The 16,652-nt window shown below is 36.8% G+C and overlaps 4 protein-coding genes across 6 annotated transcripts; 1 reads left to right on the forward strand and 3 right to left on the reverse strand.

The window, feature by feature from the left end:
• Positions 1-814: 814 nt before the first annotated feature.
• Positions 815-4,669, reverse strand: LOC121746414 (COP9 signalosome complex subunit 3-like). 3 transcript variants are annotated; one of them, XM_042140239.1, is made up of 11 exons: positions 4,406-4,669; positions 3,900-3,949; positions 3,568-3,814; positions 3,407-3,464; positions 3,186-3,275; positions 2,765-2,833; positions 2,089-2,178; positions 1,829-1,987; positions 1,609-1,730; positions 1,270-1,342; positions 815-1,152 (listed from the first exon to the last, which is right to left on the reverse strand). In XM_042140239.1, exons 1-11 carry the CDS (start codon positions 4,600-4,602, stop codon positions 1,084-1,086), a joined length of 1,224 nt encoding a protein of 407 aa, XP_041996173.1. In that variant the 5' UTR covers positions 4,603-4,669; the 3' UTR covers positions 815-1,083. The 3 variants fall into 3 exon arrangements, with proteins under 3 accessions (XP_041996173.1, XP_041996172.1, XP_041996171.1); XM_042140238.1 differs by having other exon boundaries at positions 2,765-2,830; positions 3,900-4,015; XM_042140237.1 differs by having other exon boundaries at positions 3,900-4,015.
• Positions 4,670-5,197: 528 nt separating this feature from the next.
• Positions 5,198-7,076, reverse strand: LOC121747233 (50S ribosomal protein L13-like). The gene is made up of 5 exons (XM_042141236.1): positions 6,946-7,076; positions 6,533-6,603; positions 6,286-6,452; positions 5,991-6,102; positions 5,198-5,672 (listed from the first exon to the last, which is right to left on the reverse strand). The coding sequence occupies exons 1-5, from the start codon at positions 6,971-6,973 to the stop codon at positions 5,442-5,444; spliced, it is 609 nt and encodes a 202-aa protein (XP_041997170.1). The 5' UTR covers positions 6,974-7,076; the 3' UTR covers positions 5,198-5,441.
• A 252-nt stretch (positions 7,077-7,328) lies between these two features.
• On the reverse strand, positions 7,329-10,040 carry LOC121747231 (transcription termination factor MTERF5, chloroplastic-like). Its single transcript, XM_042141233.1, has 4 exons — positions 9,903-10,040; positions 9,022-9,071; positions 8,730-8,930; positions 7,329-8,627 (listed from the first exon to the last, which is right to left on the reverse strand). The coding sequence occupies exons 1-4, from the start codon at positions 9,974-9,976 to the stop codon at positions 7,516-7,518; spliced, it is 1,437 nt and encodes a 478-aa protein (XP_041997167.1). The 5' UTR covers positions 9,977-10,040; the 3' UTR covers positions 7,329-7,515.
• A 212-nt stretch (positions 10,041-10,252) lies between these two features.
• On the forward strand, positions 10,253-15,821 carry LOC121747232 (ribosome-recycling factor-like). The gene is made up of 9 exons (XM_042141235.1): positions 10,253-10,490; positions 10,818-10,991; positions 11,070-11,185; positions 12,197-12,288; positions 12,823-12,844; positions 12,958-13,026; positions 14,823-14,951; positions 15,026-15,122; positions 15,575-15,821. Exons 1-8 carry the CDS (start codon positions 10,265-10,267, stop codon positions 15,104-15,106), a joined length of 909 nt encoding a protein of 302 aa, XP_041997169.1. The 5' UTR covers positions 10,253-10,264; the 3' UTR covers positions 15,107-15,122; positions 15,575-15,821.
• Positions 15,822-16,652: the final 831 nt, after the last annotated feature.

Consider the following 16,652-nt stretch of genomic DNA (forward strand, 5'->3'; position numbering starts at 1 on the left):
TATGTTCCGACGATGTTCAGGTAATGAAATTTGATAAATTATATTTCAATTTTCGTACATGTTGATAAGCAGATTTTATCAACAACTGCAAAAAAATCTCAATATAGTGTATGCAAAATCTCAATATAATGTAGGCAAAATATCAATAAAAATGGGTTGATATTTTCTTATACTTGTGTTGATATTCTCATGTCATATTGTTGATATTTGTAATACACTATGTTGATATAAAAAAACACCCACGAAAATTATCATATGATAACATAATGACGATATTACCCATTTGTTAATATTTTGTCTACTTTTTATTGAAATTTGTGAGCTTTAATCTCATCCACTCATTAAAATATCTAAGGGTGTAGATTTAGCCTTAGTTTTTTATTATAGTGTTATAAGCATTAAAATAGGACCCTATACGATTATCTACATTAAATTTAAACTCATTTAAGTAGTATATAAAATATCATGTTAAATAGTGATTTTTATTCCCATCATTTACACTAAATTCAAATTTAAAAAAATATTCTTTATCCACACTTTTTTTTACTCTCAAAATTTAAAAATGTAATTTGGATCCCAAAAATAAGATGAATATGTAATTTGGATTTGTTGTAATATAAACCCAAAAATAAGATGGAGTTTAGAATACCACTGGAAATATTTACCTACTTCATTTAAGTTTAAGCGTATCAAAGATTGCCTAAGCTTCTTTTACTTTCATATATCTTCATATATTTTGTAACAAAATATAGCCTTTTCTGGCAAGTATGGATTTGATACTCATTATCAAATTTAGATTTGTGAGGGTAGAGGATTACAGCATAAGCCAAGCACCCAAAAAAGGCCTGGCCCTTGGAATTCATCCAAGTGAAATAATCTTATGCAACATCTTTCATAAAGTAGTAGTAGTATCAAAATAAATGGTGCTTGTTTGTGCCTTTTGATAAAAAAAAAAAAAAACTAATAATCATAGCTCTACAAAGATTTCCAATCCCGGCTTATCTCATAACAAAATGGAAGTTTTTTCTCCTATCCAAAACTCACAAGTAATTGGAAGGCCTGTGTATTTAGTTTCGCCTTTCCTCATATGGTGAATTTAGAAGGAACGGTATAAAAATCATCATAATCAAATCTTTGCCGCTCCTTCCCAACCTGAATAGGCAAAACGACCAAATAAATGCAGTTTGGTGAGGAAACTACAGAATCTAGCTTTGCTGCAGCTGACACATATGAGTGTCTTATGCAACATCAAAAGAACTGAATATGTACCTTTCCAAGGTAAGAAGGGTCGCATGACATAACTTCATTCATGGTCGTTAGTTTCTTCGAGAGCCTCATAATCCTGAAACAAAGTTTAACAGGAGACATCAGATTCAGAGGTGAGTTGAACACTTTTTTGCCTATTCATTCGTATCCTATAATCTAGCAGATGGAACTGTTTATCCAATAAAGTTGTAATGCAAATGTGAAGCATTCACCTACTACTGATTAAGACTCTAGGATCCAGAACACCAGCAAAGTTTAGAAGATATCCCTAATAGAGAGCATATTCAGAAGGATCATATACTTTCTTGCTAATGCTACATGATTTTATGATAACATACGTACCTCTGGATTGAGAAGTCGAGGCGTTCAATCATCTCACAGGTTTTGTATTGCTCGGGGTCCTCAAGGAATCTAACCATTCCATCCTTTTGGTTGATTGTAGCATAAATGTCACCTTCTTGAATCTATTTCAAGAGATAAATAGTTACATAAGTCATCAGATCATACCAATAATTTTCAGTACATAATCAGACAAAGTGAGTATTTCATGCTTCAAACTTACCATTTGAAGAACATGCATCTCAGCCTCTTTTGGGCTGTTTAATTGAACTGTATTCGCTATGTCTTGGAGGGAGAGAGTCAGGTATGTCTGAGTCAACCTCTGAATATTGCGTTTATACATTGATGATACCACTTGCTTCACCAACCCAAGATTATTGTCCTGGAAGTTGAAGAAAATCTCACATCAGACTCCGAATGGAAGCACCAGAATGAAGAACTTAAGTGCAATTTACGAATTCCAATGCAATGAAAATGGCTTACACTTCCAAACGTGTCCTTGTATATCTCCACACACTTCTCGACCTCTGATACTTTACCAGTGCTATAGCTATTTACCAACTCAAGGTAAGACTGCTCAGAAAATAAAATCACACAAATGAGTAAATTTAAAAACTGAAAGTTCAGAAATAAAACAAAATATGAAGCATGCACAAGGGACTTATATTATTAAAAAAAGTATTCATAAGAATGCAGCGATAAAAGAGATTGGAAAATAAAATTGACCTAATAAAAGCTCCAGCTATTGAAACCCCCCAAAGTCCCATTGCTAGGAGGAAAGTGATAAAGCAAACCATGTTTAACGCCAGATCCATATGTAATTGAAACAACTTACCAGGACAAGTTAAAGCATGTAACTGATTTGTGCTAGTTGGTTCAAATTCAATGTTAAGGCATTCTGTATAGGTCAGATTAGTGCATCGATCTATGTTGGCTTTGATGATCATGGTTTCATATAGCATTGATTGCAGAAGATTCAAGTGATTTAGTCCATAACAATATGCCTCAATGCTTTAGACATTAGGATTTCAAGGGTATCGACACGAATGTGCATGCAATAATAATAAACTAAATGCTTTTCACCAAGAATAGTAAACACCAAATGAATAGACAATCCAATGCCCTAGTAATAAATGAAAATTGGTTCCCCGAAAGATACCTGAGAGAAATTCTTTAGATTCCTTTGAGCAGCTGATGAAGTATACTTGGGAAAACTAGTAGCAAACTGCTATCAAGATCAAAAAGGGAATAAGCTTAAGCATTTTCAAGGCCCGAAAACAATTATGCTAATGACAGTTTTCAAAGAAGGCACTCAGCAAAAAATCAAGAGCTAAAGCTATCAACAACGGAAAGGAAATACTATATTACAAGAAAGATTCTTCATCATAATATAAATGCAGATAATATGATAATTGATACTTCGACACTACAAAATTCGAACATAAGAGTTCATCAAATTTTCCAAAAACGATAACAGAGGTTGCAAATAGTACCCCAACAGTTTAAGATTGCAAGGATTAAAACTATCATAGTTTCAGTAGGAAAGGGTACAAGTAGTTTACATCATGCATCCTACATACCTGTCCAAGATGAATGAGAGAAACTAGAATATATTTTTTGTAGGCTTCAACTGCTATAGCACTAATAATTGGCATAGGTGCTGTTACAACCTAAAACAAAGAACAAATAAATCAAAGTTAATGATAATGATATAACACTAGTAAGTATACAAATAAAAATCTAGAATACATTAAAAATGAAGGTAATAACTATTAACTAATAATCATCAAAAATCACATACATTGTGTAAGAGCTCTAAGGCTTTGCGAAACTGCTTTTGTCCTATGCAAATCATACCCCTAATTATCCCAAAAATCAAATAATGTATCAGTAAGCTTTATGTCAGTCATCATCAACAAGCTTTAGAAAATAAGAAACAAAAAAGAAAAGGAGACAACTTACCCATAATAACAATATAGAAAAAGATCACGAGGCAGATCAACCTCAAATATGTCATCTTCCAGGACAGAAAGGCCGATTTTATAGCACTTAGATAGCAAACACAGAAGCATAAAGTCAGGGTGTAAAGTTGTCAGCTGTTCGGTTGACGACTGAAGCTTGCGTATGGAAGTCAGCAGTGGAGCCACACCACGCATGGGATCTTCAAGCAACATGACTTGTAGCATTAACCTTTTACAGATAGATATGACTGCAAGTCAACAAGCCACCAAAATCTCAATAACAGTATGGAAAAATCTAAATATAAGTGAGTATTCTATAGAGAAAAAGGCTACATTTCTCAGGCGCCAAACGGATTTGCTCCGCAGCACACACATTGATGAACCTGGCAACAGAAAGAACCAGCTTATTTGCTTGATCTTTTGATATTGGAGCAGATGTGCAGGCCTCCCTAATACAAAATAATTCAAAAAAGTATTATGATAAACAATGGATACAACTACCTCCATGAAAATTCCTTTTACATAGGTAACATACACTCGCTCCATTCTACCAGCTTAACATATACTGAGAAATCAAACAGCTAAACGAAATTAGAAAATCCCTTCTGAGCAAATAACCCGTGCACAAAACAACTGAACGTATAAGTATAACACAATACCAAAGCCAAAGTTTCTTCACGTAATCACGCGATTAGAGAAAATGGTACGGAACCACTGTCGACAAATAAACCCTAGTTCACAAATACCACGAAATTCTCAACAAATTCAAATATTGACAACATGCATGACATTGAAATTGTTGCAGTATATACAAGTATAATTAGGGCATGACTGCTCACAAGATGTAGAGGTAGCCAAGGGAATGAACGGAGGGGTCGAGTTCGGTGAGCAGAGGAGCAAGGCGAGTGGACTCGGTGCGGAGCAAATCATCGCATTGCTTCAAGTAGTTGCGCAACTGAGTTAACTCGCCGATGTTGCTGGAAAGCCCATGGATTTGAGCAACCAGCGATTCTACTGAGCTCATGCTCAGATTCATCAAATCAAATCTTCTTTCTCCTTCGTTTATGATGAATTTTCTTTTTTCTTTTCGATTATACGTAAGTGGGAAAATTAATAAAAACATCGATAAAAAAAAGGTGAACATGAACGTTCATGATGTTGGTCATGGGATGTTGGTCATGGGCCGTCCTTTTCTTGACATGTTTATTGGGCCGGATCGTGAGTTGCGCATTTGTCAATTTGCTTAGTTTTTCAAAGGGGATAAACGTATTGGATAGAAGGGAAGTTGTGTTACTATTTGTTATTCATTTTACACACATCTCATGAAATTATATTATTCATTATTTATTTACACATCAAAATAATAATTGAAGTGCTAAATCAACAGTAAAAAAAATGAGAAAAAGACAATAATTATACTACTACTTAACTAGACAATAATTGAAGTGCTATTTTTTGATGTAGTAGTATTTTATTACTCCATTTATCCACAAATTCTCATTATAAAACAACTCGAGCATCAGGAATAAACGAAAAATAAAAACAACAGTTAAAAACGAAGTGTATAAATTCACAACAGTTCGAACTAATCCACTTGCATCAGTAATAAAATCCTGAAGTAGATAGAGGAATGAAAGACGTTGAATGCTAAGCATTATTTCTAAGCACAAAACAGTTTTACAAAATAGCAGACACAAACAAGGGTGTCCAGAATTTCCTCAAAAGTTTCTCTAATCAAAATCCCTTAAGGCAAGACGATAAATGCTGAGCAGTCAGGTAATTCGTCGGAACTAAAGTTACACCATACATATATGCTCAAGTAAACCAGTACACACAGACGGTATCATTGGAGAGATTGCCAGCAAGCCCAGGCCATCATGCACTAATTTCTGCTTCAGGCTTGTTGTCTCTCTTCTTGCCTTTTTTGGTATTATTTGTAGAACCCTGTGCTTGCTCTTCAGCTTTCTTTTGAGCTCGAATCATAGCACGTCTTGCACGGGGTCGCATTTCACGCACTTGTCTTGGAGGCATCACATAAGGTTCAATAGCCCTATCACCAAAAGGGAGCTCACTGCCGGCAAATATCCTTAATTTTCTGTCTCTATCCTGAAGATGTCAACAACAATGTTTAGCTAAATAAATCTACACAGACATCTTACATCAAACATTATCGACTAACTAAATGATTCCGGAACAAGAGATTGCAGTATAGAACAGAAATAGAATGAGGATAACCAGAATAAAAGTTCACTAAACATACATTTATACCATAGCCCGGGACATCACAAGTTATGCATGCTACGTCACATTGATTTCAGACCAGTGAAAGCCCCTTAGTTTCAAAGAGGAGTAAAAACTGAAATAAGATTGAAAGACAATGCATAGCATGATAAGATGCATTATATATCACTCAAATAGACTCACGTCACGCAGTTTGTTTCTAGGAAGCATTCGCATGATAGCTTTGCGGATAACTTCTGTGGGATCCTTCGCCATCTGATCCTTCAAACTCCTTTCCTTCAGGTGGCCTATGTACCTATCAAACCATTTTTACAATGTATAAGCAGGCACAACCATTTCTATGCCACAAATACACAAATTTGCACTGATGCAATAGTTAGTTTCCTTAGTTTAAGAAAACCATAGCCTCAGCACAATCCAATAACATCGCAATCATCAAACTTTTCAAGCAAGAAAGATATATAAAAGGTGTGCTTGCCCTGTATGCCACCGATAAAACTTGTCAGTCATTTTCCTTCCAGTAACACATACATCTTTCGCATTGATAATGACGCACATATCCCCATCATCTCGATTGGGAGCATATGTAGGCTTGTCCTTCCCCTGAACCACAGTCGCTATTTGGGATGCTAGTCTACCCAAGACCTGACATCAGCAAAGTTCAGTTATGCTGTGCAACACTGAAACTCATAACTAAGTACACATGACTGAACGGAGAATCAAACCTGCCCTTTTGCATCAAAAACCCTCCATCTCAGGCCATCCAATTCGATCCGTCTTAGTCCTGCAAGTGTTTCTGTGAAATGAAATGATCGTAGTCTCATTAGCAGAAACTCAATGCGCGTGTTAGAAACACATCAAGAATTCAATCTCCGTTACTCGTAGAAAAGTCGTCAGATAGTCTGCCACTGAAAGGAACTTAAACCCTACTTTGCTGCACTTATCAAACTTAAGCAAAGATCAAAAGAAGACATTATTAATAATTAACATTCCTATGCATATTGATAATTAAAAATCTATACCACTTTCTCGTCAAAAATCTCTCAGTAATTATCACAAACAGCTATCGTGCATCCATTCATAATCAAATCGAAACTCAATCGAAACAAAATACAAAGAAGAAATGCCTTGACATTGCCATTAAAAGCTTGAGCAGCAGTCGACATATTGGGATTCTTCCTGGGATGGCATGCAGCCAAAACGAGAATTTTCAGTAGATTTCAGCTTCGCCGAGAGAGAAAAGGGGAGAGAGAAAGGAACAACTGATGGTGTTTCTGTGCATTTGTGTAATGTATGGGCCTATTGACATTATATTGGGCCTAAAGTTATTATTTGGCCCATAAGTAGTCAAATATTGATGCAAAACCAGATTAACCGTTTGTTAATCCCTTGTGCCTTTTTGGTGTCAAATATGGTTTTTACCGAATTAGGATAAATTAATTGTCTGGAGTCTATTATACATTACAAAATTAATTGGTATTATCACCTAATTTAAAATTCATTAATGTCCAGACCAATCACTACGCAACACTAATCCTTCATTGCCTCATTAAGAAACCAAGTTTATAACATCTCTATATACTAAGCATTACATAACTATGATCAATGCAGCAAACTTGAGGCACTCTTAAACAAATTCTCTTCAACTAAAATAGGAGTTTTGAAGTATCTAATCACATCAGCTAACATTAACCACAAAAGCTAGTATTCAAGTTTTTTTCTCCATTTTCTTCTTCAAAAGTTTATGGAAATCTTCCTCTGAGAGGGACAGCATCTGGTTGAGCAGCAACTTGACTCCACATTTCGTCATGATCTCATACCTCGGCTTGATCCTTTCTTCTAAACTGTAACCAAAATATTGTGGAAACTTCACCAATTCAGATTTAGGGTATACCATAGTCAGGAAAAACTCCCACTTTGGCATCATATTGTCTGGCAGGCTGAATGTATACAGAGCCCCGTTCCTCTGGATCATAGTTGCAATGTCTTCCATGCTATACCCCCGTTCCAAGAAGAATTTGGTCACAGGCTTCAAATTCCCCTCGATGCTGAGACCAAAAGTTTGAGGTGCTCGATAGAGAAGAGGAGCAACATCAACATCCAAAGACCGGAAGTACTCAGCAGTGGGGCGTAGCTTCTCCTCCACGCTATAACTTATGATGTTGGGGCAGCGAGTTAACACCTTACTCACATTCTCAGCTGAGAGGCCCATCTCGTAGAGAAAATCTACAGTTGATTGAAGTTTCTGTCGGCTGTAGGTGAGAAGGGGGGGAAACCTATATATGACTTTGGCCCACTGCTTCTTATCCACGCCCAATTCCTCGAGGAATGTCATGGTGGGGATCAGGTTGTCAGTGAGACTGATTCCACAGAGTTGAGGCCTTTTGCTCAGGATGGTGGGGATATCCTGTTTTGGCACGCCTAGATCGAGGAGAAATTCAACTACGGGCTTGATCTTACCCTCCAAACTGTAGTAGGCAAATGCTGGAAATTTTCGTATAATTTCCCTAATGGCTTCGAGCTCCATCCCCAGCTCTAAAAGATAGACAATATGAGAAGGAAGTTTGCCAGTTGGGAGAATGTCACTAACCCGAGCCAAAGCCTTCAGCTTCTTGGCATCAACCGTAGTAGGGATGGGAGGAGAAACTGATGCAACTGAATTTTCTACCACAGGTTGTTTGACTACTTCTAGTTTTTCAATCACAGGCGGATCCGGGAAGTTTTCCACAACATCCACCATAATAGGACCGTACTCATCTAGTACTGTCTCGAGGTAGGGGATAAGAGCATCTCTGATCTCCAACGTTGTGAGTTCCCGACCTGACGAGAGAGGATATATGAAATGTTATCATGGAATTCAAGAAAAGGGGTCATATACTTCTCAACTGCTATTTAATTTATCAAGAAAATAAGAAATCAAACCTACTAAGTATCGAGACTTGTGGACAGAGTGAAGCCGAGCCACCAAGTGATCAACAAAAGCATCAGACTTGTTAATAGTTCTTACAGCAACGGCATTGCTTAAACCTTGTTTCTTCAAGAACAAAGTCAACACAGCTTTGGCTTCCTCTTTTTCAGCTGCTAACAAGGTGGGAGGCACTAACCGTAGGCTAAATGATCCATCTATCCAAGATTCAGTTTTCAATCAAAAGGAATCCAACCCAGTTATTTTGTGAAAAAAGGAACAACGGAGGGAGTAGTATTGATATCTTACCATGCTTGGCTCGACATAAGAAAACCTTCTGAGGAACACGCAGCTCAGTCCTGCAGGTAACGAAAATGGAGAAACCGAATGTGATTGGAAGGTCGAATTGTAACTCGAGAATATGAAATGAAAAAATAGCTGAAAAACATTGGTCCCAAGCTGAAGATAATCAAGATTTTCTCTAGTTTATAGGGCACATAAGGTCACACTTCAGAAATTCATGTATCTTGGAAACTACTAAGGAGATAATGCTCTAACACCCCATTAATAGACTTGATTCATTTTCTTTTCAGTTGATTCAATACACTACTTTCAAAAATACTACACTTCAGAAATTCATGTATCTTGCAAACTACTAAGGAGTAAGTAACTGCAGCTCAAGCAGTCATTTTCTTACGTGTACTCACAGTAGGAGCATAGCCATCATGTCCAACCCAATTATTATCATAGCTAGTTATGTTGTCGAAAATCGAATTCTGCGATTTTAGCTTAGTAACCACAATAATTTGCGCATAAGAAGTAAATGTAGGTGTGCAAAAAAGTCGTGAACTCTTTTATTTTATGGATATTCAAAACTACACCAGGCATATTTCATTTGGTGCCGAACCAACAAAATCCAGAAACTACTGCAGTTACTGATAATTCATATCAAAAGCTCAAATTTCAGCCTATTCGATGAAAAAGTAACTTCAAAGTAAGCATCAAAACTAGAACTTTTACACATAGCTGAATGCAAAAAGTAACAATTACTTAAATACATCCCATGTATACCTAGTGAAAACTTGTAGATATGAAAAAATACCCAAAAGAAAGGGAGAAAACACAATATAATTGTTGTTATTGACTGCATTCTATTCAATATAAAGAACACCCAAAAACGTAACAAATACCTTGAATAGCGAACGATGGCTCTTGCAAAACAAGGAATTTCTGGAAGCCTTAACGAAAGTGAAGATTTCATCATTTATTTGAGGGAAGTAAGGAAGAGGTGCAGTGAATTTGAGTGGAGGGTGATTTGTAAGAAGGGGGGTGTGTGCACCACGGAATAGATATCGCTTGTCTTCTTTCTAAATGAAACACATTTTCCGTCTGCTCCTTAAGCCAAAGTTGTTATCTCCTTAAGCCAAAGTCGTGCTCCTTAGTTATTGCTGAACTACAATTTCTAATTTTAACACTCGCTTTTGTTACAAGCAAAACCCTTTAAACCCTACACAAGAGCAAAAGAAAATCAAAGCTTCATTGAGATTCAACAATGGCTATCTCCATTCGACGAGCTCTCCTTTCTTCTAGAATCCTCTCTCGCGCTCTCGGAATTGCATCTGTTCGCTCAGCCCAGACGTTCTCATACTTAAACTCCTCTTACATCGATAATTCCTATGAATCTGTTGTTGTCGATGGATTTTCGAGTTTACAAGCGACGGAGTTATATCAGTTTACTTCTACGAGGGGGTTCGCTAAAGCAAGGAAACATCAAATTAGTAAGCTTATTATCTGATTTTTTCTCTCCATGAATTACAACGTGCATTGTTTGTTTAGCTAGTGATTAGTCCAGTGAATTCAAGCTCACTTCGTCTATAATCTGTAATTTACCTTTGGTCAAGTAGTATCTTTCTCAACGTGAAATAGTTAGACAGAAAAAAGAAAAAAAAATTACAGCAGGATTATTCGATTCAATATCTCAATAATTTGACTGATTTCACAGGCCGCCATAAGTATATTTTATGATTGGCATTATTCACTTTATAAATACTCCTTTTTCTAGTAACTTTGAATTTTAATTGTTTGTTATCATTACTATATTCTAGAGGATGTGAAGGATGATTCGGAAGAAGAGGAAGATGATGCGGAGGAGGAAGATGATGACGAGGACGTTGATTTAGGGGTCTCTGTCAAAGCAAATGCCCTCTCTCAGATGAATGCAGCCGTTGATGCGTTGTCGAGAGAATTGGCCAAATTGCGCACTGGGAGGGCGTCAGCTGGTGTGTAGAAAATATCTTGTGTAGTCATTTATTGGTTTTCCTGTCTTGTTCATGATAATTTCTTACAATCCTTTTCAGGGATGCTTGACCACATTATGGTTGAACATTATGGTGTTAAGACGCCCCTCAACAGAATGGCTGTTGTATCAGTACTGGACCCAAAGACGCTATCTGTTGCTCCTTTTGATTCTACTGTAATGCCCTGCTGATACTTTGTTAAGTTAACAAGCTCTACTGATTCTGATACGATCCCACATCGGTTTCACACGAAAGTGTGGAATAGCATATAATAGGGAGTCAACCCTTTACCTGAGACCATGGTTTTGGGTTAAGTTAGGGCTTCCTATCTTATATGCTTATCAATTTGGTGCGGTGAACGTGGATCCGGATGTCCTACGGAAAGGGGCTACCCGTAGGTGTGACCAAAGGGGTGCCACCGAAAAATGTGGACCCGAAGGAAAAGGGCAGCAAAGGGGATGGTGGGCCCGTGGCTTTGGGTTTGCCACCTGGCGTGTGCCGTCCGTGGACGTCCGGTTTAAAAGAGGGATGGATTGATACGATCCCACATCGGTTTCACACGAAAGTGTGGAATAGCATATAATAGGGAGTCAACCCTTTACCTCAGACCATGGTTTTGGGTTAAGTTAGGGCTTCCTATCTTATATGCTTATCATATTCCTACTCCCCAACTATGTATTAAGTTCAGATGAACAGATTTACTTGTTTTCACGGGAACTCATGGTTATGTCTAGTATCTACTTATTATTACATTAATATATACTCCCTCCGTTTCCTAAAAATAGGAACTTTGGAAATGACATGAGTTTTAATGTAAAATTGGTAGAGTAAGAGAGAGAAAAAGAAAAATGGGTAAAGTAAGAGAGAGGAGGATAAAAAGTAGTGGAATAGTGTTAGTGGATTGTGGGGTCCATTTCCAAGAATGGAGACTTTCTATTTTTAGGAAACAGATGGAGTATATGTTAGTGGCCTGTCTTTGTTACATATGCTAGTCTCGTTAGGATTCTTCAAGTATATGAAACCAAAAATTAATCCCAAGTGTTCATCACATGTTTTCATAAGTCTTCTACATTAAGCCATTCTTACTAGGACTTCATGAGTGTTTTATTTCAACTATGTTTGAGTATCGTAGAGTGTTGGTAATTGATTTGGAATTATTGTCTCAATGAAGCAATTTACTTTCACAGGCTCTTAAGGAGATGGAGAAAGCCATAATGTCATCTCCTCTTGGCTTAAATCCCAATTCTGACAGCCAACGTTTGATTGTGCCAATACCTCCGTAAGGATTTCATATTTGTTCCCCTTTCTTGTACGAATTCATTATGTTAGCTTGTTGGAGTGAGTTCATCTCAGCATAGTGGTTTAAATTTGAAATGATAGTCCAGGATTATTTCTTCTGATTATAGAAACTCATTCTGATAGAAAAGGTGAGAGGCAGCACGGAACAATCAGAAAATAAACATAAACATATAACAAATCAGAATGAAGATATACTACAGAGACGACTGAACCAAAAATATAGAAAGGAATCCTCTACTGTGGCCCACAGTAAATATAGTTCCTAAACCAAAACCAAGACACACTGCTCTCATTGAGGAGCCATTTATAAACTACTGATGACCGAGTCCTACTCAAATAAGGACTCTTAATCCTAAACCAACTCTAACTCTAACAGATAACAAGTAGAGCATTAGAATATACTACTGGCTGTGCTATGGCTTTCTTGCTGTGTAAATTATCAGTCTCTGATAATAAGCTAAGGTTTTTTGTTTTCCTGTGTTAATTACTTAATGTTTGGTTCTTATAATTGCAGATTGACCAAGGAGCATATGCAAGTAAGTCTTAATAACTTCTTTATCTGTATATGGGCATTATTTTGCTCATCAACTAGCACCATTGTTTGTTTTAAGGAAATAACTTATATTGTACTACAAAATGTCTATGCCAGGCTGTATGTAAGGTGGTTGTAAAATCATCTGAAGATGTGAAAAAAAGCATTAGAAGAGCACGGCAAAAGGTATTGATCAACTTGTCATTTTGATGATTTTTTTGAGTTTTCTGTTCTGAGCGCTTGACATTCTGCGGAGCATCCCTACCTTGATTAGCAAGTGATTGTATGTTAAATAAAGTAATAAAGGTCCTTAAGGAGCTTTTTTCTGTGAACTGGGAGAATGGCATGGACTCTTTACTCTTGGCATGAAACTAGTGATTTTCATGAAACTTTTTGCATGAACCCTGGTCGAGTTACATAGAGAAAGTAGCATGGATTATTTTATTCTTTGTGCATGAAAATAGAGTAAATTTGTTTTAGTGACTTCCAGAAGTATTGGTTAAAAATTTAAACTGCCTCTGCCCTTATGCTCCTGATTAAGTCATGCGGAAGTTTTGCTCTGGGGTTCTAGGTGATTTGCGTTATATACTTGACTCATGCTAATTTAGCAATTAAAAGCGTCACCCACAAGTGTACGGGTTATGTAGCACGTGGCAAGTTAAATTATCGATCCACAAAGACTAAAAGCTAGTTTGAGTATCACGATTCAACTTCAAACACTATTTAGACTAATAAAAGGGGTTTTTGGTTTTCTTAATCTAAGAGCAAAGAGTAAACAATCAAGTAAACACGATTAACTAAGAAAAGCAAACAAAAGAAAGGTTTTCAAACAAATTGGGAAAGGATAGGGAAATGGATCCATTAGAATGGATTAAGGATGTCATCTACGGGTCATGCTCATCTATTGGGCCTCAAATATGGTTAGGAAAGTCGGGATGGTAGGTTAGACCCTCTCTCGAGTGCATCTAACGCGTTGGTCGGCCTCTAATGTCGGAGTCTCCTCCCTACAAGTCAAGACCGACTCCTATGACCTACGGACCCAAGCCCTTTCTCTAGCACATGCATCTCTCGATCACATGGATTGCATGGAGTTGTTGATTACACATCTATCCTAATCATGCATTTCTCAATAACACCAATTAGGCACAAGATTTATCTAATTGGTAGCTAAGCAATTAGATATTGAAAGATCAAGAATCAACAAAACCAACAAATGAGATAGATAAGCATTCAACCATAGAATCAATCCATACAATCCATTCAAACTTCACCAATTTCCCTACTAGAAACTTAGCTACTCATAGTCATAGGTAAAACAAGAAGAAAAACAAAGCAAATGAAAGAAAACATGGTTAGAAACTAGAATCTAGAACTCCCTTTGGTAGAAATGATGGTGGGGCGCCTTCTCCTTCAATCTCTTGAGAGGGGAAGCTCCTAAACCTTCAAATCCTCTTCAAAACCTTGCTTTCTTGCTCAGAATCGTCGTGTGGGAGTTAGGGCTCAAATGTGTGAAGTCCCCTTTTATACTCGGAGTGAAAATCAGGATAGAATGGGTACTTATTCAAAACACCCGGCCGGATGATCTGTAAGTGGCGAAACACCCGGCCGGGTCTTCTCTCTGGAGCCCGGCCGGGTCTTCTCTCTGGAGCCCGGCCGACACCTGCTGCAAAACACACGACCGGGTTTTCCGGGAAATGGAAAACACCCTGTTGGGTTTCTTCTCTGGAATCCTCCTCAAAAATCAGCTTCAGCTCGTTTCAACCTGTTTTCATCACAAAACTACGACAAACTCATCAATTCACCTAATTAGTGTATATGTGGTGAAAAACCTATATTAAACACCTTAAATCATCAAAAGCACTATCTAATCACCCATAAAACAATCCTAAACTATGGGTTTGTCAACACACTGCCACCAGATATATTTTGTGCAATCAATTTTTTGTCTGCTTATATCTAAAAGACAGACATTGCTTTTATAGGCACTTGATAGAATTAAGAAAGCAGCTCCAAAGAAGGAATCAAAACTATATGATAAAGATAAGGATGCTTCAAAGGATAAAGCTGGTCCATCAATATCTGAAGATGATGTGAAAAGATTGGAGAAAGAAGTAAGTGTCACCCATAGCAACAATAATGGCTCTCTTGTCTACTCAATTTAAATTTATTTTTCTGTGCGCAACAGATTGATGACTTGACAAAAAAGTTCATAAAGTCAGCTGAAGATATGTGCAAGGCCAAGGAAAAGGAGATAAGAGGAGGCTGAGGGGCAAGGCATTTTGGTATAGCTTCTTTGTATGATAAAATTTTCACCTTAGTGCCTTTGCTTGATACATTAGATAATATTGAGAAGCTCTCTTGACCTACTAGTCGGCAGATGGCCACTTGATAATTGATACTATATTACAAAGAATTCAATAAGTTTTCACAATGCTCAGGACTTGTGAACTAAAACCATAAGAAGTTTGCTCACTCATGTGCAGATTCATCAGTTTTGAGGCATATTATTATCTATTATTTCAAGCAAAAAAGATTGTTTGACATGCATACCCAAAAGAGTTCACTTGGAGCAATATATTACTACTTGAATTTGTTATGCAGCATATACTAATCCTACTGTCTCACATTGTGTATACCTCGAGGATCCTATCGCTTTAAGGATAATGGCTACTAGATACATGCACATTTGGAAATATGAGTTTTAGTCTCAAATAATTGTACTTCCAATATGCAGTTAGTTGTCGTTAAGAGGAAATGTCGCAGTCCCTTTAAGTATAACTTGGTGGTGGTGAAGGATGAATGTCTGGTAGCTATGGAGCTAGGCGCAAATAGTGATCTTATGTGAGTTAGGCGTTCGTGTTGGGATTGTTTTTGTAAAACTAGTGAAGCAAAAGAGATGCAGATCACCATATTGTTCTTTGATGGATTTAAGTATTTCCACCTACGAATAATGATATTGTGTTATTATTGCTCTTTTGATATTTGTATTATTGAACTCTCATCGTTTCAGCATATACAAACACATGAAGATGATATTGAGCATAACACGACAACAGCATAAAGTTACTACTACTACTGCTGAATTATATACTGATAATATCATACGATTTTTTGTGGAAACATAAAGATGAAGATAACTGATGTGGACACCACCAAAAGTGCAATAATGTGATGCCAACATTGGATTGCAGAAACAAGCTGACATAGTCACATGTCACTTAGCATTTATTCCACATGTCATAATTGAAAAATGGTACCCACTCTAATATTCTTACTGTTTAAAAGTTTTGAAATTTTGTACGAGTATTTCAAAAGAAAAGAATTCTAAAGTTAGTAATGAAATCTTCTCTTGAAAGATTTTAGAGAAGTTACTATGAGATGATTGGTAGAATTGTCCTACTATGAAACTAAAGGCTTTCAAGTCGGATACTTCTTTTCGTCCTATAATAGATGTCGCACTTTTTATTCTAATTTGTCCCATAAAAGATAGTATTATATTTATTTTAGAAAAAGTTCTCTCATGTTCTTATAAATATACTACTACTATTTCTTCTCTTCACTTAACACACAAAATAACATATTCTAAAATTTTGTGTCATTATCCAATTATGACATATATTACGACGGAGGGAGTACTATAAAACTATAACAAGAAAAAGTTCATTTAGATTATGATTGAAAGAAAGCAAGCTCAAGCCTCAAAGCGAATCCGAATTTGTTTTTGAGTCGAGCTCGATCTTGATTGTGATCGGCTTAGAGCATTCACAATGGGGTGAAGATTGTCCTGTCGATCGTCCGCCCTCATCCTCCCA

The sequence above is a fragment of the Salvia splendens genome, chromosome 9, assembly GCF_004379255.2.
Source record: "Salvia splendens isolate huo1 chromosome 9, SspV2, whole genome shotgun sequence".
Classification (NCBI taxonomy): domain Eukaryota; kingdom Viridiplantae; phylum Streptophyta; class Magnoliopsida; order Lamiales; family Lamiaceae; genus Salvia; species Salvia splendens.